General features: G+C 41.9%; 1 protein-coding gene across 1 annotated transcript in view; it reads left to right on the top strand.

Annotated features, from left to right (window-relative positions):
* BAIAP2L1 (BAR/IMD domain containing adaptor protein 2 like 1) overlaps positions 1–24151 on the top strand; it is a 76223-nt gene that overhangs the window by 15678 nt on the left and 36394 nt on the right. The window contains exons 2-3 of the mRNA XM_081093145.1: positions 9478–9553; positions 17157–17243. Coding sequence (XP_080949271.1) covers positions 9478–9553; positions 17157–17243 — 163 coding nt within the window. The remainder of the gene's footprint in view (positions 1–9477; positions 9554–17156; positions 17244–24151) is intronic.

A 24151-nucleotide genomic window follows, 5' to 3' on the forward strand; every position in this document is an offset into this window, starting at 1 on the left:
CGAGTTGGGATCCATGTTTGAACCTTTTTTTTATAATATATATTTTTTATTGATTTCAGAGAGGAAGGGAGCAAGAGAGAAAGAGAGAAACATCAGTGATGAAAGAGAATCATTGATTGGCTGCCTCCCATGCGTCCCCTACCAAGGATTGAGCCACGACTCAGGCATGTGCCCTGACTGGGAATCAAACTGTAACCTCCTAGTTCATAGATCAACGCTCAACCACTGACCCACACCGGCTAGTGGTTCTCAACCTTCCTAATGCCGCAACCCTTTACTACAGTTCCTCATGTTGTGGTGACCCCAATTTCATTGTTACAAATTGAACATAATTAAAGCATAGTGATTAATCACAAAAACAATATGTAATTATATATGTGTTTTCCGATGGTCTTAGGCGACCCCTGTGAAAGGGTCGTTTGACCCCTAAAGGGGTCGCGACCCACAGGTTGAGAACCGCTGCTCTAGGGGTTTCTACTTTTTCTTCTGGTGTTTCTGCGATACCATAGAGAAGTTAAATAAGAATAAATTCAGTCAGTATATACCAAGGTGGACAGGTCTCAGAGGCATAATGTTAAATTAAAAAAGTAAGGTGTGAAAGTGAACTGTGTTATACGATACCATTTATTAAATGCACAAAACAATTATTAATCATAACTAAATGTATATATAAAAGCATAAAATACTTTTTAGGAAGTTAACAGCAGTCTTAATTAACAGTTTCCTCTGGGGAAGAAAAAACGAGATATGAGACTTGGGTGAGGTGATTAGGCATCCTGTGGTTTTATAATGTAGTTCTGTAATGTTTTACTTTTAATTCCTTTTCAGCAAAGGAAATCAATATGACAGTGTTAGTCATTATTAATTCTTGTGAGGTTGTTGTAGAATCTTCTTTCTCTCTCTCTCTCTTTTTTTTTTAAAGGAAAGAAAAGGAGGTCAGAAATATTTGTTTGCCTGGCAGAATTGGTCCACCATATTGGGATGCTATTAGATTCATTATATCCATAAAAAATCAGGAGTAAGATTATAAGAAAACTTCTAAAAACAAAATATTGTAGAGATTCCTGTAATTCCTCACACTAAAGGGGTTCTATGTCATAAAAGCATTTTCATCTCACTTTATTGTACAAGTGCTTCAAGGAACTTGTTTCAAGGCCAGAGGGGTTAGTGCAAAGGTCAGTAGGGAGGTTGCCGGGCCTGACCGCTTCTTGCTGCCTGTGGGACCTCAGTAAGGTGTTTAAATGTACCATCTCAAAGATGCGTTGTCTCATCTGTAAAATGGGCGTAATAATAATCATGTTGTTAGGATCTAATGAGACAATCCATGGGAAATAGTAGGCATAGAGCCTGATGAAACAGCAGCACTCCAACAATGTCAGAAGGGCTCTCAGATGGAAAAGAAATAAAATGTTCTTAACTGGATAAAGCAAATACGTAATAACACTTTTGATTTCCTTTGTGCTGCACACTCTCTTGAGGTTTTTGTATTCATGGTCTCTCTCCTTCTAACATGACACTTTGAGCCGGAGAGCTAGTATCATTTAGTGCAAGTTACAGGGTGGAAGTGAGATACCTGGAGACACCTGTGGAAATAGGAATGTTCCTCCATTTGAAGAGTTGACTGATGTTTGAAAGCTTCTGTCTTCAGTGTTAATTGCCACACTGATTTGGTGTGCACTAAGAGTACTTGGAAGAGCACAGAGTAAGTGCTCTGTAAGTATTAGTTATTACTCATTGACTCTTCATACACCTCATGAAGTGGAAATGATTATTCTTTCCGTTTTATAGAGGAGGAGAGTGAGGCTCAGCGGGGTGGTGATTTGCCCAACGACTCCAGGCCCAAGTTGTTTTTTAAATGTTTTAGAGAGAGAGGAAAGGCTAAGGAGAGGTAAGGAAAGAGAGGGACTGGGCAGTGGGGAGAGAAAGGAACCACAGTGTGGAGAGAGAAACATAGATCAGCTGCCTCCTGCACACCTTCTCCTGGGGAGTGAGCCTGCAACCCGGGCTTGTGCCTGATGGGGAATCAAACCGGCGACCTTTTGGTGCATGGGATGATGTTCAACCAACTGAGACACGCTGGCCAGGACAGGCTAAAGTTTTTTTCAGGCTCATTGCTATGGGGATGGCATGTTACAAATTATATCAAATTGATTTATAAACCTTGTTTTAAATTGGTTTATAGTGCACACTAATAGCTAGTAGCATAAATATACAATACAGACTAAAAGGGAACTTTGTTCACATTTAAGTGACGGGGAACATTTTTTTGTGTGTGTTTATATATTTGAATCTGAGTTTTTCTGCCATAGTTTAATACTTCAAACAAAAAGCATATCAGTTGTCTAATTTTCCTTTAGTTGGCTTGTGCCCCCATTCAAGATGAGTTTGAAAAACATGACTCTTCTAGCCATCTGTTAGCCACAAACAGCTGCCTTTTACTACATTTACTCACTAATATTGTCCCTAAAGGCAGGGACATAATCAAGTATTGACAATGTTGATCCAGAACAGCAGCTTCCAAGAACACAAGGAAGGAGGAAGTGAGATTTTCTATGAATGACGTCTGTCTAGAAGTATTCTCAAATATTTAATCCTTATTAACAAATGTTCTTGTCACATGACACTAAATTAGTTTAAGCATTTGCAACATTGCTAAGCCAGTTTGTATGAGACTGTATAGAGCAAAATAGTCTGGAAAATTTCAAGTGTACATACACTACCTGAATCAAGTTCTAAAACCATTTACTTGGAGATTCTTAAATCACTTTTAAAGCTTAGTCCAGGGTGGATAGTACCCACATTTTTCAACTGAGAAAAATAAAACCTTCAAATATCAAGTAATTTGTCCTTGGTTGTGGGGAGGACTGGAAAAAGAAACAGAAAGAGAAACCAATTCTTAAAAAATTTAAAGTCAGCTCAGTTTAAACATCTAGCTCAGTGGTTCTCAACCTTCTGGCCCTTTAAATACAATTCCTCATGTTGTGACCCAGTCATAAAATGATTTTCGTTGCTACTTCATAACTGTAATGTTGTTACTGTTATGAATCGTAATGTAAATATCTGATATGCAGCATGGTCTTAGGCGACCCCTGTGAAAGGGTCGTTCGACTGCTAAAGGGGTCGCGACCCACAGGTTGAGAACCGCTGATTCATAATTGTATTAATTTATGCTTCATGTCTGTAGTTCTAGGTTGGCAAAGGGAATCTTTTTCAAAGCTTAAAGAAAAATCTAAATGATGCAGAAGTTAAAACCATCATAAGATTGTATAATTCATTTTGAACTCATGATCTGTAACTCCTAAGGAGTAGAGGAAATGCATGCGATAAATGGACCAGCTAGAAAGCCGGTGAAAAGTGCCTGGGGGTTCCCAGTGGCCTATCCTCGGCATTCTCTATGGCGTAGCTACCCAAAGAACCAGCCCTCTTCACAGGAGGCCCGGCCAGGTGAACAGCGATAGTGCCGGTCATTTCATTTCAGACGAGGCTACCCATATTCTTGTCTGAATGGAAATTAAACTCATTCTGGTTGGAACTAGTTTGGCAAATTATTCTCCTTGCCAGCCAGTAACTGGTGGAATATGTACTAAGCTTTTGTTATTGACTACAATAAAATAGTGGTTCTCAGCCTGTTAATACCTTTTATAATTTATCTTTTTTATACTTGGTATCTTAAACCTTTTATTCTTAGTTTAAAATGGATATGTTTGTTACAACTGGTGATACTTCATAAATTTTAAGCTTTGTAAAAATTCAGGTCTTAATAAGCCTTGACACAGCGTGACCTTTGACCCAACTGCTGTCCTCTCCCCAAAATATGGGACCATCCAATTCACAAGGACACCCACTGCTCCTGTAAAATTTTATAGCTTGTGGGACACAAAGGAAGCACTGCTTTTTTGTTTCTGGGTTTAAAAAATACATGTACTTCAGTTAAAATAGCTAAATTAATGGCCAAGAGCCAGTGTAGAAATGGATTTTCCACTGTTCAAAGAGGCCAAAATTTACAGGGGGGAGATTTCTGTAGCTGAGCCTAAATAAAAAGAATTGAAGTATATGCTGAACTTTCCAGCTTAAAAACTCTTGTGTTTTCTGTGAAGTTGATTGTACTCTCAAGTCTTAAACTTTTTTTTTTTTCCAGTAGCATCATTTGGTGATTTATGCTTGATGCTAACTTTGGAAGTTCTCATTAACTCATTGTTTTTGACATTTTAAGATAGGAGTTATATGTACACATTTTACGAATTATATAAAGAAACCAAGTTATATTTTCCCTTTCTTTGGATATGCGGAACTAAGGATAGTCTTGAGAAAGAACAAAGGTCCGGGCTTCTTTTTGTGACTTCTTGTTTGCCAGAGGACTGGCTTGGCTCTGTTTCAGTTTCCCTGTATTCTTACCCTCCACACTCAGCCTCATAAGATTATTATAAGAATTTTAAGTGAGATCTTTGAAAAATCGTTTTATCTTTTCATTAGAAAGTAACCATTTTCTAATAAAGTTATTTGATTTTTAAATTATTGAAATTTCATGCATTGCTGATGATAATGTAAAGTGGTATGGCCACTCTTGAAAATAGTTTAGCAATTTCTTACAAAGTTAAACATACACCTCCCATAAGACATAGCAGTTGAACTCCCAAGTGTTTATCTTAAGAGATAGGGACATTTACATTCACACAAAACCCTATATGTGATGGTCTGTATCAGGTTTATTTGAAATTGCCCAAAACTGGAAACCAACCCATATGATCAGTGGGTATGAGGATGAGCAAACTGTGATACTTCCATACTGTGGAATACTACTGGCCAAAAAAAAAGGCAGTAAACTTGGATGGTACTTAAGGGCTTTGTGCCGAGTGAGAAAGCCAGTCTCAAAAGGTCACATGGTTCCATTTATATAACATTTTCACAATGACAAAACTAGTGATTGAGATCAGAGGTTGCCAGGGGTTAGGACTGGGGAAGGGTGCGGCTCTGAAGTGGGGAGCATGAGCGAGATCTTTGTGTTGATAGAACAGGTCTGTATTATCATTGAGGGGATGATTTATACAAATCTGTACATGTGATACAAGTTCACAGAATCAGTTCACCTCTTCAAAAAAAATGAGTGATATAAAAACTGGTCAAGCCACATAATGTCTACAGTTCAGTTTATCGTGAAGGTGATTGTACTCTCAAGTCTTAAACTTTTTTTTTAAATAAATACATAAAGAGGAATAATAAAAACCCTCCAACATGTCAGTTTCCTGGTTTTGATAATGTGCTAGGTAAGGCGCTATGGTTATATAAGTTGTCTTGGGAGGAAGCATGCATAAGAATTCCCTGTACAATTTTTACAACTTCTTGTGAATCTTAAGCTTTTTCAAAATAAAAAGCTTAAAAACAAACCAAGGGAATTGAGGAAAGAGACGGAAGTAGCGGTTGTGGCTACAGGTCCTGTGCTCAGGTAGTTTTACCGTCTTGCAGACAGACTGGTGAGGGAGTCAGCGCTGGCTGGGCCCTTGTGGCTGCTGGTCGTGAAAGAGGCTTAAACAGCCAGCTGGCTTAAATAAAACAGGACAAGTGGACTTCCAGTGAAGCATGATGGATAGACTGCCTATGTTTGTCTACTTTTTTTTTTTTTAATGAAGATATGTTAAAATGAGGGCAAAAGAACTTTTTAAAAAAACTGTAAATCCATAGTGTATCCCAGCTGGTTGAGCACCGATCTATGAAGCAGGAGGTCACGGTTCAATTCCTGGTCAGGGCACATGCCCAGGTTGTGGGCTCGATCCCCAATAAGGGGCATGCAGGAGGCAGCCGATCATTGATGTTTCCATCTCTCTCTCTCTCTCTCTCTCTCTCCCTCCCTCTCCCTCTCCCTCTCCCTCTCCCTCTCCCTCCCTTCCTCTCTGAAATCAATAAAAATATATTTTTAAAAATCCATAGTGTAGAGACCTGAAAAAGGAAATATCAGTTGACAAAAAGCCTAAAGAAATTTGGGGTGATAGAAATGGGCAGAGGAGCAGTAACTGCCTTATGAGAACCTCAACAACCTGCAGGGGGAGTGTTGATGAGAGCTGAGCCATTCACTGGAGCACCCCAAGGCTGAGGAGCAGACCCCACAGAAGGGAGGGGACACATGGGAAGTAACAGGCATTCTACAAGATGGTTAAACTACCAGGTTCCCTTCCCCACCCCAACCACCACTCCAACCAGTGGTGTCCTCTGCCTGCCAGACTGGAGATTTAATCTCAAAATATAGTGACTTGGAAATACCCACCGAGGTGGGGGAGTAAAACTCAGAGCTAAATCAGAGGAATTCAGTAAAAATCAGCTCAGTAAACTGTGGGATTCCCACCCCCCTTCCTGACTGGGAAAGCAGACCTCCTGGTGATGGCCCTTCCCCCACCCAAGGACAGGGAATTAGAAACATCTCTGGAATGACCCTGTGGCCTCTGGCTACTGCTGCGTGGCCAGTTTGTCTACAGCCGACCTGTCAGTCACCCTGCAGGAAGCCTGCTGGTCCACAGCCACCCTGTGTGCATCCCCACACTCAGAAGCTTCCAGCCGGCACGTTAGGATTTACTCCCGAAGAACTGATCAGGGGTCACCAGACAGTTGAGGAAACCCTCCAACACCAAAGACAGATGGATGCCAAGCAATGAGAAGAAATAAACAGGAAATAACATGGGGAACTGAAAGGAAATACCCCCAAACTACAGTTTATTGAAATAAGAGACAATATTGCCTCCATAAAACAAGAACAGGATGCTTTTAAAAAGGATAATAAAAAAAATAGGAATTATAAAAAATAAATACATAAAGAGGAATAATAAAAAAAACTTGACAGAGCCCAAATTAAAAATATATCAAAAGCATTTAAAATCTAGTAGGAGAGTTTAAAGGAATGTAAAGTTGAGGATATCTGTCAGAACAAAAAGTGGAAAATCAGATAAAAAAGGAAAAATTCTTAGAGTATAACTACAGGGTGTTTTTCAGACCTGAAGGACATAATTTCCTATGTAGATTAGATAGGGCCTTTTGAGTGCTCGGTTAAATAAATGAAAAAAATACTGAGAAAAACCATTATGTAGTTTCAGGACACAGGGAGGGAGAGATGAAGCAAAGGCTTCCAGAAATAAGCGCTCCTCCTCCCCCCAAAAATGTTATATAGAAAGGCAGAAGAAATGATAGCCAACTTCTCTATAGCAAAACTGGATATTAAAGATAGTGGAACATTATCTTACAAGTTCTAAGGGAAAGTCACTTTTGATCTGTAATACTCTAGCAAAATATCAATCAAATGTCAAGATAAAGATAGTTTCAGACACATAGGTACTCAAATTTACCTTTCACACATCCATTCTTAGGTCATTCTTAGAGAATGATCTTCAGTAAGAAGGAATAAATGAAGAAAGAGGAAGATGTGTTATTCAGGTCGTGAGAGGTCTAACACGAAGGACCAGGAAGGGACATGCAAGGGCAACAGCGTAGCAGGGCCACTCAGGCCAGCCTGGGCAAGAGGACGGAGAGTCCTTGGAGGAAGTTCTGGGGTGGGGGTGGGGGAGTGAGTGAATGGAAGATTAGCTGACAACTTTGCGCATTTGAAAAATACTATTGATAGGCTTCTGCTAGATTCTACAGAGCATGTGGAAAAATTTAAGGTAGCTATATAGAAAATTAAGCATGGGGGAGGGGGTGAGACAATTGTTAATCCCACAAGAAACAAAAAGTCCATACCGGGAAAGGAACTGTAATCCTTGGTACATTTTTTGATTTGTAGTGACCAATATTTACAAAGTAACAAAAAACCCTGACTATTGACTTAACAGGAAATTGCCATTGAACTATGTAGGAAAGGTTGGGGAAAGGAGAGCCATGTCTTCATCAACTCTAGCAGAGAGCCTATAGTTATGGCCCAAAATTGAGAAATCAGGACTATTACTCAAAACTACGACAGTAAATACAAGAATAACAGCTCTCGGGAGTAAGTAAGGCCAGGCAGGAGTGGGGATAGGTGAGTCAGGGGTGGGGATAGGTGAGGCAGGTGTGGTTTTCATCAGTCTTTATCACTGTTTGATAAAATAAAAGTTGTGTTCTCCTAGCCCTGGCCAGGTAGCTCAGTTGGTTAGAGTGTTCCAGTACGCCAAGGTTGTGGGTTTGATCTCCAGTCAGGGCACATACAAGAAGCAACCAATAAAAGCATAAATAAGTGGAGTAACAAATCGATCTCTCTCTCTCAAATCAATAAATACAATTTTTAAATATTTAAAAATTAAAGTTATGGTCCAGCCGGTGTGGCTTGGTGGTTGAACGTCACCTCATGACCCAAGAAGTCCCCGGTTCAATTCCCGGTCACGGCACATGCCCACGTTGTGGCTCAGTCCCCAGAGGGAGGTGTGCAGGAGGCAGCCGATCAGTGTCTCTCTTTCATTAATGTTTCTATCTCACCCTCTCCCTTCCTTTCTCTCAAAAATCAATAAACATTAAAAAAAAATTTAAAAAATAAAAGTTGTGTTCTTTCTCCTCTAACCCATAATGGAGAACCTTTATATCTGAAATAGCATGTGTCCGGTATCTGCCCCTTTGGCCGTTGCTTAGTTTTTCATTTGTTGCATTGCCTGGTCCTCTCCAAGTGTTAACATTTCGGGAGAGGAGCTGAAGAGACTTGAGTCGTGTGCCTGGAGGGATTCATATGGTGAAGCTCAGTGTTTGCAGGTTGAACAAATGTATCCAGCCACTGTATGTTCTGAGTCTAGTCGGAGCCCCTTACATATGATTTCTTATCTGAGCTTCAGATTTAGGGTATTTTACATTTAGACTAACCTCTAAATAATTGCCTTATACCTGACATAGCATTTGTCTCCAAGTTTTGAAAAGTGTGGCATCTGCAGAGATACAGCATCATGAAATCCATGAGAGGGAACCATGTCTCCCGTCCACAGCTGTGCACCAGAACTAGTGCACAGGAGTTACTCCAGAAGTACTTAATAAATGCCCTGATTACTGGGGGTGGGGGCCAGTGACCACCTAGGAAGAAAGTGTCCTAGAGCTATCAGCAACGCTCACCCCACACCCTCCCCTGTAATTAGGCAGAGTAAAAACACAGCCTCTTGGACATTTCTGTCCAATTGATAGCCAACACATTGTCCATATAATTAAATTCCCATCATGAGAATGACACCATTGACCTACTTAAAACCAGGCGGCATCAGCTTCTGGGCTCACAGCCCCTGTAGGGTTCGCTTTAGAGGCAGCCTGTCCACTACTTGCTCCATTTACAAGTAGGTCCGAGGCAGCCCTTGGACAACTGGAGAACTGGCCTGGTTACAGACACCTTACCAGGGTGAGCACCCCGGTCATCAGTGCCCTTCACTGTCTGCAAGTCAGCATTCCTGACCAGTACACATAGGTGTCCCAGGCCCTGTGTAGTAACAGCATCTAAAGATGACTGGTGCTGGTCACTTTATTAATTTGTTTGTTCTGTTTGTTTTCCAGAATGTTATGGAACAGTTCAATCCGCGGCTACGAAATTTAATAAACCTAGGAAAAAATTATGAAAAAGCTGTTAATGGTAAGTCTGTCTGTTTTCTAAATTTATAAATATAGAGCACATATAAAAGCCATTCAGGCCCTGCCAGCGTGGCTCAGTGGTTGAGCATAGACCTATGAACCAGGAGGTCACGGTTCGATTCCCAGTCAGGGAACATGCCCAGGTTGTGGGCTCAATCCCCAGTGTGGGGCATGCAGGTGGCAGCCAATCAATGATTCTCTCTCATCATTGATGTTTCTCTCTCTCCCTCTCCCTTCCTCTCTGAAATAAATAAAAAATATATATATTTTAAAAAGCCATTCAGTAAATATTTTACTTAATTATTTTTAGATGCTTGATATTAAATTTTTAAAATATCTCTAAATTGGTAGAAATTATTTACAAATAATTTAATCTACAAAACTTGGCAATAATAGGATATTAGTATATTTGAAATGAGTACATTAAATAATAAGCTACTATGAGTTATGTACAAGTATTCTCTTTTTTCTTTTGTTTTGTTAGTCCTCACCAAAGACATTTTTTCCATTGATTTTTTTCTTTTTTTTTTAAACAGAGAGAAAGAGTGGAAGGGAAGGAGGGGGGTGGAGAGAGAGAGACACATAGATTGGTTGCCTCCTGCACGAGCCCCAACTGGGGCCGGGGATCCAACCTGCAACCCAGGTATTCGCCTTTGACCAGGAATCAAACCCACAACCGTTGGTGCTCTTGCCATGCTCTAACCACTTAGTCACATTGGCCAGAGCTGCTATGTATTTTAATGATTAAATCATACTTTTTTGACATGGTTCAGTCTTTGTCAATGCCAAAAACATGTTTTCTACTTTTTCAACCAAATTATTTATGAACTAATAAGATTTAAAATGTATACTTAAAATATTGATGTTAGTATCCCGCAGCAAAGGAATTATTTTCCTTTTACTTATGTAGAAGAATTTCTTGCCTTTGAGTATATCCCTTTTGATGATTATGTGAGAAGTTAAACGTTTAGCCTAAATGGAAAAACATCTAAATTAAAGATTGAACTTAGATTCTCAGTTTATAATAAGTGCTTTCTTCAAAATGAATGTGAGCACTCTCTGAGAACCAGTTTGTCTGCTAGTTTGAAGAGCTTTCATTGGAGGAAACTGGCATGCATCTCCACATGTGTTTTCCTGCTAAAAGGTGAATGTTGTCAGTGATCACCTTAAAAACTGGAGGTGCTAACAAACACCAAATTCTAACCTGGTCAGAACAGTTTTCCCTTGGTAGCAATCATCACTCCCAAAATACTCAGACCCCGGCTTCACCCTCTAGCATGGTTCATTAAGACCCCCAAGGAGCATAAGTAGAGCACTCAGTTTCTAATGGTTAGGTTTGAAAAAGACTTGAGATATAGCTCTCATTTTTCTCCTTCACCATGCCCCACCTTTGGGTGCTTCCTGCTGGTATTTTGAAAATAAACCTGTGGCCTCACACACTTTCCACATGAGCATACCCCAGGTAAGGGGGGATGCTGACTAGACTCTTGATGGGTGCCCCGTTGTGGTAGTTGCTGGAGAAGTAGGCTGCTTATTTACTTCTGCGTCTCTGTGCCGTTTGCCGGATGTTTCCAGCGTCAGGAAGTGCAACAGGCCTATGACTTGTTCGCTCACCCTTCAGCAGTATCAGTGACTCCAGGGACTTCTGCAGGGGCCCCCTCCCTCCTTCAAAGAGCAGGACCTTGCACAGCTGACTCTCCCTTGGTGACTGCAGCCTCCAACAAGGCTGCAGAGCCATTGCTGGAGATGCCCCTGGGAAGGGAATCACCAGGACCTGCAGTGATTTTCCTTCTAGCATTTGCTGCCTCAGGTAGTTTTACAAGGTGACTCAGGGAATAACCTGCCACTTAGCCTCCTGCTAAAAAGGCTTCTCCCCAAAGGGCTCATCACTTTAACACCTTCTGGGGACAATTCCACACTTCCGAAGATGTTTCCAGAATCGATGCAGGCCATCTAGGCTTTGAGATATTTAGATAAATTTGTAAAGTCCTTGGTAAGAATTTTTACTATATTAAAGAGGCCAGATGTGCAGTCAGCGGTTCAGTTATAACTCAAGATAACATGCACAGCTAATGACAAGCACAGGATGAGCAGGCAGGAGGCCTTGTAGGAGCTGATCTAGCAGATAGATACTAGGTTTTAGTAGGCAGATGGCTGCATAGAGCACTTCAGGCAGAAAAGACAGTATCCAAGCCAGACCTGGGGTCCACGCTGGCATGGGTAAGACAACAATAGTTTATTATTTCTCATGGTCCTATAAAGGCAGTGCAGCTCTCTGGGCCCCTCAGTCTGACTCCTGCAGCTACAGTCACCTGGACTAGGCTTTGGGCTCACTCCCTCCTGCAAGAGTGCAGGCCCCTGTGGGAGTTACACTAGCTGGTCCCCCCATTGGCCAAAGCAACTCACCCATCAGTGTGTAGAAGACTACACAGGCTGAAAATTCTGGGAGGTGTGATTTTTTGAAGGCCATTACTTAAAAATCTATGATGAACTCTGGACTGTGGGCTTAACTCTTTGAGCAGTGGGAGGCCCATATGGTTTTTTGAGTGAAACTGTAACCTAATGAAATCATATTTTAAGGAAAAATCATCTGATAGAAGTATGTAGATTAGATTGATGAAGTAGTTGGTTAACCACTAAAATAGCACTAATATGAGAGTGATGTCAGTATGATGGCAGAATAAGAAGACTCCATTGTTTCTCCCCTTCAATTTACAAGTCAGACAACTCTAACTGCACAAAGATTCCCCTGTTCAGCACACAGACACACCTGAAAGAGCCACATATTGGGACATCTCCAGGTGGGTATACTGGAGGCATGACAGGAGGAAGGACAGGGACTGTAGCCTCAGACAAAGTTTGACACCCACCGCTGCTTAGGCTAGTGTGGTAGCGGGGAGAGGAGCTGAGCTGCAGTTTAAGGACAGAAGCAGTTTACCTCCCTGAAAAGGCATCTCCTGTCCTTGTTCCCCATCATAGCAGAACCAGGTAGAAGTGTCTGGGAAGTGGGGGGCCAACAGCCCTAACTGGACTGGTGGAGCAGAACTGCTAGATCACAGACTTGCCTCCTCTCCCCAACACACCCTGGTAAAGCCCAGCAATGCCAAAAACACAGCAGAAAAAGGAGGTAGCTCTGAGAGTTCACAAAGCCATTCCCCTACCACAGTGGAGGTGCTTCATAGCCAAGATGAGCTGGTCACAGAAAGGACACCCATGATCCCAGAGGTGCAAACAGTGCAAGAGAAAACATAAACTTGCAATGTAGCACCACCTACTGGAAAACAAAAGAAAGCACCCTACTTATCAACTGGCTGAATTGTTGAGAGCAAAACAGTATCTAACAGGAGAGCATTACCCCAAAGAAACAGTCCACAAAGAAGTGTCTCCAGTCCACTCCCCTTCATGAAGCAGTATGAACCCTTGCATACTGCTTGATGGGCAGGAAATAGTCCATCAAGCACCATGAACAACCAACGTACACGGAAGCATAGAAAGAAAATGAAAAGTGAAATCATATCAAAGTCATGGAAGATAGTGATGTAAATAACAGAGAATTCAAGATTGCAGTTATGGGTCTAGCTGGTTTGGATCCATGAATAGAGCATCGGCCTGTGGACTGAAGGGTAAACCAAGTTTAATTACAGTCAAAGGCACATACCTTGGTTGCAGCAGGCTCAATCCCTGGCCCTGATCAGGGCATGTGCAGGAGGCAACCAATCGATGTATCTCTCTCACATTGATGTTTCTCTCTCTGTCTCTCCCCCTCCCTTCTACTCTCTCTAAAAATCAATGAAAAAATTTCCTTGGGTGAGGATTAACAACAACAAAAAAGATTATAGTTATGAAGAAACTCAAGGATATACAAGAAAACTCAGAAAGGTAGTTTATTGAACTCAGGAATAAAGTTAATGAACAAAAGGAGTACTTGACCAAAGAGATTGAAATTATAAAAAAGAACCACACAAATTCTGGAGCTGAATAAATGAAATGAATAATATATTAGAGAGCATTGGAAATAGAGCAGTCCAGATGGAAGAGAGAATTAGCAAACTCAAAGATAAAAACCTAAAAGTGATCCAGGAGAAAGAAGAGAGGACTAAGAGTTTAAGACAGGGGTGGGCAAACTTTTTGACTCGAGGGCCACAATGGGTTCTTAAACTGGACCGGAGGGCCGGAACAAAAGCATGGATGGAGTGTTTGTGTGAACTAATATAAATTCAAAGTAAACATCATTACATAAAAGGGTACGGTCTTTTTTTTTTCAATAGTTTTATTCATTTCAAACGGGCAGGATCTGGCCCATGGGCCGTAGTTTGCCCACGGCTGGTTTAAGAAAAGGAAAAATCTCTAGGAGAACTATCTCACTTCACTGGACAGAGAAACCTAAGGATAATAGATGTATCAGAAGGAGGAGCGAGGGAGAAGAGAGAAGTCTGCTCAAGTTGCAAGCTCAAAATCAATATACAAAATCTGTTGTATTCCTAATACTCGCCACAGAGTATGAGGAAGAGAAATAAAGAAGACAGTCCCATTTACAACTGCAACATAAGGATAAAATACCTAGGAATAAACTTAACAGAGAAGAGGAAGGACCTGTACAATACATTGTTAAAAGAAATTGAAGAAGACACAAAGAAGTGGAAAGATGATCCGTGTTCATTGGTTAGAAGGATTAACATTGTTAAAGTGGCCGTATTACCTAGTCCAATATACAGAGTTAATGCAATTCCCATCAAAATCTCAATGACATTTTTTGCAGAAATAGAACAAAAAATACTCAGATTTTCCTAGCCGGATTTGGCTCATTGGATAGAACGTCGGACTGTGGACTGAAGGGTCCCAAGTTCAATTCCGGTCAAGGGTACATGACCGGCTTGCAGTCTTGATCCCCAGTAGGGGGTGTGCAGGAGGTAGCCAATCAATGATTCTCTCTCATCATTGATGTTTCTATCTTTCTCTCCTTCTCCCTTTCTGAAATCAATAAAAATATATTTTGAAAAAACCTCAGATTTCTCTGGAGCCACAAAAGACCTCGAATAGCCAAAGCAATACTGAGAAAAAAGAACAAAGCTGGAGGTATCCAACCTCCCTAACTTCAAACTATACTACAAAGCTAAAATGATCAAAACACTCTGGTATTGGCAGAAAAACAGACCACAGACCAATGGAACAGACTTGAGAACCCAGAACTAAACCCATTTATATATAAGCAACTACTTTTCAACAAAGGAGCCAAAAACATACCATGGAAAAAAGGGAAGTCTCTTTAATAAATGGTGTTAGGAAAACTGGAAAGCCACATGCAGAAGAATGAAATTATGCTGTTATTTGACACTATTAAAATTTTTTAAAAATAATTTAAAGGCCCTGAGAATAAAATACATAGAAGAAAACATAGGCACTAAATTTATGGAACTTGGTCTCAGAGAGTTATTTTGTGAACTTGACTCCAAAGACAAGGGAAGTAAAAAAAATATTAATGAGTAAAACTACATCAAACTAAAAAGCTTCTGCACAGCAAAAGAAACAGTCAACAAAACTAGAAGGCAGCCAGCTGTTTGGGAGATCTTTTCAAACAATATCCAAAATATATAAAGAACTCCTGCAACAATAAAAAATAATTCAATGTAAAAGTGGGCAGAGGATCTGAATAGACACTTTTCCAAGGAAGACAATAGATATAGGAAGAGACACTCAACAGTACTAGTTATAAGAGAAATGCAAATCAAAATATGATGAGATACCATCTTTTAGAATGGCGATTATCAATAAAATAAGAAGTGTTGGAGAGGACATGGAAAAAAGGGAACCCTTGTATACTGCTGGTGGGAATGTAAATTGGTACAGCTACTATGGAAAATAGTATAGAGGTTCCTCAGAAAATTAAGAATGGAACTACCATATGACCCAGCAATCTAATCCCTCTTCTGGGTATCTACTCCCCAAAATTTGAAAACTCTTATTTGTAAAGATGTGTGTACCCCTATATTTATTGTAGCATTATTCATAATAGTCAAGACATGGAATCAACCTAAGTATCTTTTGAAGATGATTGAATAAAAAAGATGTGGGACATATATACAATGGAATACTGCTTACCGATAAAAAATATGAAATATTGCCGTTTGCAAAAATACTTGCAAAAACATGGATGGATCTTGAGAATATTATGCTAAGTGAAATAAGTCAGATGGAGAAGGAGAAGAACCATATGATGTTACTCATGTGTGGGATATAAATCAAAAAACAACAAACAAACTCATAGATACAACAGAGTGGTGGTTACCAGAGGGGAAGTAGGATAGGGGGAAGTCGAAGAGGGCAGAGGAGTTCAAAAACACATGGTGACTAGGAGGCTAGTCACCTCATGTGGTGAGCACACAATAGAGTATACAGATGTCATATTAAAAAGTCGTAGACCTGCAATTTAAATAATGTAATTAACCAATGTTAACCTCCAAAGTTTAAATACATAAAATAGAACTAATATTCTTCACTCCTTAAAACAATAAGTGGTAGGAAATCTCTTCATGTATTCACAGAGGGAAGCAAAATTAGGAAAATTTTTTATTCCTTATTCTGGATAAATAATATAATTTTTAAAGTTAATTCAAATTTATCATAAAATCAAGGATATTTTACTAGAATAAGAAGGTTAAATAGTTTTAAACATAAGTGAACAGATAATGAAGAATTTCATTTCCATGTGTGGGTTCAGACCAAAAATTTTGTTTAAGTATTGTATAATCCTATATACCATTCTCCCACAAATTTGCATTTCAGCTTATCAGTACCTTGCCATTTAAAATCTTTGTGCTAAAATATTGTGTATATTAACTTGACAGTTTGCTGGTTACGAACTTGTTTTTAGGTGCTGTCATCCCTTTTTCAGTTCTGAGGCCAAAGAATCACTGTAATTCAGAGCTGAGGAAGTGAAGTGCCTTGGCTGGCGTTGTGTGCATGCCCTCTGCCTTGCCATTGACCTTGGCAAGGACCCAGAATGTCTCCAGTCCACTCCCCTTCATGAAACTGGGCGCAGCTAGAACAACTCAAGCAATGACTTGGAAAGTCTACACAAATGCGACTTATTATTGTTCTTCCTTATGATTCTACTTTAAGATCATCCTCAGTCTGATGAAATAACTGTATGATAGAACATTATGTTTTCTGAATTTGTATACATAGATAGTAAAAGCTGCAACTTTTTAAAATTTATCTTTATTGTTGAAAGTATTACAGATGCCCCCTTTTTCCCCCCAGTGACCTCCAGCCCTCCTTCCTGCCCAGGCCTGTCTGTGTCCATGGGTCATGCATATATGCACATAGCGTTTATGTTAGGAATACATCCATCCTAGAACTGGCATCAGGAGAAGTCAGGACCTCCTCTAGACTTCCAGTGCCTGCACAGCACGTTCCCTGGGGCTGGTCATAGGCAAGGGTCCCATGGTGCTGTCAGTGTGGGGCCTCTGCCCAGCACAGCTTTGGGCACACGCCCTACCTTCCCAGAGCTAAAGGGACTGCGAGATGCTTGAAAGAAAACCTCTGTGTCGCTTCCTCCTTTTCTCATCTAAGTGATGATTTTGTGTGTCACCTTCCCTGTCTAGCTATGATCCTGGCGGGGAAAGCCTACTACGATGGAGTGGCCAAGATTGGTGAGATTGCCACCGGGTCCCCTGTGTCGACAGAGCTGGGTGAGCTGATCGTCATTATATGTAAACCAGGCTCGGCTGCGAGTGCTGATAAGAACGTGTGAATGGTGCAAATCGGGACTAGAAAGGAGAGCTAGCCCAGCACCCCAGTGTGGCCACTTCTGGGATGATCAAGTTCACTGTGGTGTGTCGAAGGTGGAGGCTTAGAGGGCAGGCCAAAGCCTGTGCCCTGCCTCCCTGCTCCTTAGAAATTGGGCTTCTGCCCCTGAGGCTTGGGCTCAGCCCTTCCCCCTGAAGCCCAAAGCCCAGGGAGCTTTGACCTACATTTGCAACTGAAGGAGCTGGGCGGGTTCTGGTCTGGCGGGAGGGTTTCCTGTGACTCACCTAGCAGAGAGTCAGCCCTTTGCGTTCTGTTCTTGGCTCTCCGTGCTTCCACAGTTGCTCTCAGTTGTGATTTTTCCGGTCTTGCTGGTATGAATTGGTCTCCTGTGCACACTCGAGGGCAGCCACACCCTCGGTGGTGCCAGCTGCCAGGGGAATCTATCTGGGTTTCTATTTACAGAGCCAGTTCCTCCTGGCTCATCTCCTAAGGGGGAAAGGTCCATTTTTTTTTTGTCACTAGCCCTACACACAACCATTAGTTTTAAAACTTGTCAAATATGTTTTATAAAGGGCCAATTTTTGGCTTCAAAATGCTCTAATTTGGAAGGTTGAGAAAGTCAGAGGGAAAGATTGGTGAAGTGTGTGCCTGCTGAAAGAAAAGGGGGTCTGTCTCCCGTTAAAGGTGGGGAGGGCAGCAGAGCATACACTTTAAAGTTCAGGTAACTCACCCCATTTCTATGTCAGGTGTCTCGAGGGTTTGCAGCATTGCTTGGAAAACACCATAAAAGTGGAGGAACAAATCTGAGGTGTGGTGACAGGGCTGGGGCTGGAGACTGGGCTGCTGGCTGTGAAGTGGGTCTGGGTGCTCGTTAACATTCTCTGACTTAAAAATTGGGTTTTGTACTTGTAGCATTTATTGTCTTAGAACCTGGAGATGAAGCCTAGGCCTGAAGGGTGCTGTATGATGCATAAGTCAGCACTGTATTTAACAGAATCAGTTACACACAGAAACTTTTCAGAACCCTCCCTGACTTGGGTTCTGTTGGCTCTGTAGGTTCTGGCGGCTCTGTAGGTTCTGGCGAGGCCTGAACTAGAGTAACTCTGTCCTGAGCAGGGTCAGTGTGATAAACTATTCACTGGGACATGGAGTGATGCCTGCGATGTTTATAGTGTTCCAAAATATAGGACTAAATGAAAAAGAAACATCCTGTATGGGGAAACATGCATGATCCGCACATTAAAACTCAGGATGCTCTGACTCACCGTTGCTCAGTTTGCCGATTTTGTTTTATGGTTCTGGCCACTGTTTAAATAAGACTTCTGTTCCACACCTTGTTTTATTCAGCTGTGAGTTCATAATGTTGAATCAGCTATTTCCACAGCAACCCATGTTATGAACACAGGCTTAAAACTTCCATTCCAGTAAGGAAAGTATGTTGCACTGGTGGAGTTTCATGTGGATATGTGTTTTATTCAGAGGGAATGGAAGTAACTTTTATTGTGTGTTATTTTTGTTTCAAGTTGTCCTTCTGCTTATATTTGTTATCTCATATGGCTATTAATTTTCTGTTCATTTATATCAACTTCATGGTAAAGTTTTGTCCTAGTAAGAGTTGCTTTTGGAGGCCTAATATTTTTTTATTTGCTTAGTTCATTTTATTGTTAGTTTAAACTAAAATACTACCCTATACCTGTTTAAATTCCCTGTATGGAAGTGTAGTGGAAAATTCATAGGAAAAAGAGAAAGACCTAAGTTAGATCGCATTTTTCTCACTTTTCTATATTTTATTGATATCCTTTTCTCCAAAGAAAAGCAGTGGGTTTAGTATCTAAGCGCTTGGGTTTAGTAGGCATGAGCAGCGTGATCCTAGCAACCACAGCCATGTAAGAAGCTCGAGAGCTTAACCATCTTGCCTTGTTGGGAGCAATGAGCAAACAACAAAGAGCCAGAAACCAGAGGTCTGTAGTCAGGATTTGGCAGGTAAAATATTTTAATCCCCTGTGTTTAATTGGTATGTAGTAAGTCATGTGACTCAGGTTGTCAGGGTGTGTGCCTGCGGTCACATACATAAGTCAAAGAACTGGACTCATTTAAAAGGGGAAACTGAGCCCTAGCCTGTTTGGCTCAGTGGATAGAGCGTCAGCTCTCGGACTGAAGGGTCCCGTGTTCGATTCTGGTCAAGGGGCACATACCTCGGTTACAGGCTCGATCTCTGGCCTAGGTCAGGACTTGTGTGGGAGGCAACCAAATGATGTGTCTTTCCCACATCGATGTTTCTCCTTATTTCTCCTCCTCCACTCTCTCTAAAAGTTAATGGAAAAATATCCTCGGGTGAGGATTAACAAAAAATAAAATAAAATAATAATAATAATAAAAGAGGAAACTGAAATGCATGCAAAACTTCCAGTTTTGTCCCTAAATCAAACAACACTTATTTTGAAAAATTTAGAAAATATTGAAAAGGTAGAAAGGAAAAACACGTGGTCAGTAGGAAATGTTTTGGCAAAATATTTAAAAGAAACTTTGAACCTGTTTTAGCATCCTTAAAGCATACAAAAATAAAACTTGTTCTCATTTATTTCTCAAGGAATAACAGGAGACTTTCTTTGGGGAGTTGATGAGTTTGCTTTGAGACCCTTACAGCTCACATAAATTTAGACTGTTATTTTGTTCCCATTTAGTCAGCTATTACATTATTTTGAATTTGAATTGCTTATTAAATTGTTTGGGCCAGTTTCTTAAATTGTGCACAAAACAGAAGTTTTTTGTCCCCTCAGAAGATTAATGTCCACTAGGGAACATTAAAAAATCATAGGTTTTCTTTTGTTATTAATAGAATGTTTATAGGTCTTGCAATTTAAAAAATATATATTTATTACAGTTTTGCCTCGTTGATACTCAGAATTCAACTTGATGGTCTTAGGTCTTAAAAGAGCAGGGGAAAATTTGAAATATTTTAAAAGAAGTGTTATGAATTCACAAAAATATTAATATAATCCTACGGTTTAGATAAAGGAATTCATACCATAGTTGATGAGAGAGCTAAGTTGAGCCAGAGCAGTTATTATTGACCCAAACCACTTATCTTTTCATTGCAAGTTTGACTCACTTTAAAGAGATTAAAATCCATCCCACAAAAATAGAAAACAGCCGAAACCGGTTTGGCTCAGTGGATAGAGCGTCGGCCTGCGGACTGAAGGGTCCCGGGTTCGATTCCGGTCAAGGGCATGTACATGGGTTACGGGCACATCCCCGGTGGGGGGTGTGTAAGAGGCAGCTGGTCGATGTTTCTCTCTCATCGATGTTTCTGACTCTCTGTCTCTCTCCCTTCCTCTCTGTAAAAAAATCAATAAAAAATATTTAAAAAAAAAAATAGAAAACAATGAATAGGGAATTTATTTTATTTGGTGAACATAGCACCTGCTGAGTGCCAGGCACTGTTCTGAGCACCTTGCAGATACTGACTCCTCTCCTCATCACACAGCCCTCTGAAGCACCTGCTATTGTCTCCATTTTACAAGTGGGGAAACAGGGGCTCAGAGGGAGTAATTGCTGAGGTCACCCAACCAGTTAATGGCCAGTTAATTCGACACAGGCAGTCTGCCAGCTCTGTGCCTAGCACATCGACTTAATTGTGTATATGTCCAAAGATGTGCTTTTTCTGACGGGCTTTATTTTGAGGCAGTGAAGCTGACCCTGCCCAGTGTGGCTCAGCAGGTAAAAGGCTGTGTTAAATAGCTCACCACCGAATGGTCTGAGATGGACCCGACATGTGTAAGTCTGTATTTTGTGTTTCTTTAAGACATAATCGGAGTTCTAAGAAAAGCATTCCTTCTCCCAGCTTTGAAGTAACTCAATGTGGAAATGATGTTCTACACTTAGTAAAAGGAACTACAGATGTAAAAGCTAAGCTGTCGAATCAGGGTGCCTCCGTTTCACATCTAGTGCCTCCTGAGTGTAACTTGCTACATCGCTGCCCATGTTTCAATACACTTGATTGTACCTGCCCATTCTCGTAAGGCTTTGAATTTTGAAGTGTGTGCAGAGCTAATTGTCTTGTTTAAACCCAGTTTTCACAATGATTCAAATTGGTCTTTTTCTTCTTGAAGGATATTGTGTGTCCTATCAACTCAGGATGGGGAGAATGTAGCGGCCCTTGTTCTCATGCTCTCTGCCCATAGCCAGGAACAGCCGCTCAGGGGTCCTAGCAGCAATACTGGCCACAGGGAGGGGTGGTGGCTCAGGCCCAGGGGGTGCCGCCTCCCCACTGCCACTGTTAATGTTCACGAGGGCCATGCACTCGCATCCTCTTACAGATGGGCAGTTCCTACTCTGGCACTGTGCTGGGCCTTGAAGTATGTGTCGGAAACAAAACCACTGAGTTCTGACACACAAACCAAGGAAGGCAAGAAAGGGTGACTCAAGTCTGATGCACAGGAAACTGCAAAGGGAGGTGGCCCCTGTGACAGGCTGAGGAAGGAGGACCCAGAAGACGGGTATGGATAGAATCATGACATGAGTGAGGCCTGGCCTGGTGCACGTTCCCAAGCCCATGGTGATGTAACAGTAGGGAGGGACAGCCATGGCTGGGTTACATTCTGAAAGTTTGGGGGTGACTGCACTTCCTCTGGTGCTCTTTCCTATAAAAGTATTAAAAAGTAAGGATGCCAATAAGCCCATGAAAAGATGCTCAACATCATCAGCCACTAGGGAAATGCAAATCGCAACCACAGTGAGATACCAGTTCACATCCGACACAGTGACTGTCATTAAAGAGGCAGATGATAACAGTGTTGGCAGAGATAAGTCGAGTCCTCACACATTGCTGGCAGGCACGTAAAATGGAGCAGCTGCCTCGGAAAAGAGCCTGCCAGTGCCTCAGTTTAAACAGTTACCACAGGACCCAGCAATGCCATTTCTTTTTCTTTTTTTTTAATTCAACGCAGGCAGTCTGCCAGCTCTGTTGCGTTCCAGTGAGCATCTCTACCTGAGAGGCATTGATCTAGTCCCTGAGGATAAATCAGTGCATCCAGTCCCTGCTCCTAAAGGGGGGAGTGACCCGGTTAGGTAGAGTGCTCAGGGGCACACAATGGGGAGGGAGCAATGTCTGGGGAGACCACTCCAATGGGTGCTGGCAGTGCAAAGGCCCTGAGGCAGCCTCAGTTTGGGCCACAGTGTGGAAGCCAGTCTGGTTTAGGTGCAGTTAAGAATGGAGGAGTAGGAGGGGTGGGGGTCTTGATTTCAGAGAGGAAGGGAGAGGGAGAGAGTGATAGAAACATCGATGATGAGAGAGAATCATTGATTGGTTGCAACCCAGGCATGTGCCCTTGACCAGAGTCGAACCTGGGACCCTTCAGTCTGCAGGCTGATGCTCTATCCACTGAGCCAAACCTGTTAGGGCCAGCAATGCCATTTCTTAGATACTGTTCCAGAGATATGACACCTGTGCCCACACGGAATCTAGGCAGCACTATTCACAACAGCCAGAGGTGGAAACACCTCACACGTCCAGCAGCTGGTGGATAAACAACATATAGCATAGCCACACGTGGGAATATATTCAGTAATAAGAAAATGACGTACAGATCCACACTCCGGCATGCTCAATGAAAGCAGGCAGGCTGAACGGTCACGTGTGTATGATTCCATGCATGTGAAATGTCCAACCAGCAGACCCTTACGAGATGGGAAGCAGGTGGCGGCTGCCAGTGCTGCGGGGCCGAGAGGTTGGGAAAGGCTTAGCGGTGCAGGTTTTTCTTCTCAGGCAGTGGAATGGCTTTGAATTGGATGATGGTGATGGTTGTACAATATTGTGAATGTCACTATTGGTAAATTATGTTTATTCTGTCACCAAAAATAAAAAAGAAGGAAAGAGAAGAAACAACCAAAAAGCATAACTGCCGCTTCTGAGAAGTTCCCAGTATGGGGTGTCTTAGTTAATTCACACTAAATATAATAGACGGTAATGACTCAAAAGGCTGTGGCACCCATTCCCCAGCCCCCTGGAATATGCAGGCAGCCCAGCGGCACTGTTACTGACCTCCAGTCATGGCCTCATTCTCCTCAGCTTTTCACCAGAGAAATGGAAAACCTGAATTAGAACCCAGGTTGGTCAGAAATCTTTCAGACAGTTCAGCTCGCTCTGTGCTTTGCAGCACGTCCCCGTGTGCTGCCTCGTAGCCACTGCGTAACCCCGTGAGAGCCGTCGTTGGCCCCGCACAGTGTGAATAACACAGCAAGTGGGTTTTGTTGGCATGACTGGAAATGCAGAGTCCAGGAGTCTGACTTAATTCCCACAGCAGTCCTTGGGGGTGGGGGTATGGTCCTTTAGCAGCGTCTGTTGTAGGGACATTCTGGAGGGGAGGTGGCACTTATAACGAATGTGCCAGCCCTTGCCCTGCTCAGCAAAATGGTGAGGCAAGGATGTGAGAGCCAGATATACTCTAGGACAGCGGTCACCAACCTTTCGGACCTCACAGACCATCAGTGGTCCTCGGACTACTGGTTGGTGACTGCTGCTCTAGGATGAGCTTAAAAAGTTTGTTGAGCAACTAAAAGAGTGTATCAGACCCGGGGGTTGGGCTCTTCCATTCAGACTCTGTGAACCAGGTTTCTCTGGGCCCTCTAGAAACCATGGCTGTCATTGACAGCATTAATAAACTTGGTCCAGCCCTGACCAGGTTTATCAGTTGGATGGAGCATTGTCCCGATAGAACAAGGTTGCAGGTTTAATTCCCGGTCAGGGCACATGCCCGGGTTACAGGCTCGATCCCTAGTGTGGGGTGTACAGGAGGCAGTCAATCAATGATTCTCTCTTATCATTGTTTCTCTCTCTCCCTCTCCCTCT

The sequence above is a fragment of the Myotis nattereri genome (genome assembly GCF_964212035.1).
Source record: "Myotis nattereri genome assembly, chromosome: 5".
Taxonomy (NCBI): domain Eukaryota; kingdom Metazoa; phylum Chordata; class Mammalia; order Chiroptera; family Vespertilionidae; genus Myotis; species Myotis nattereri.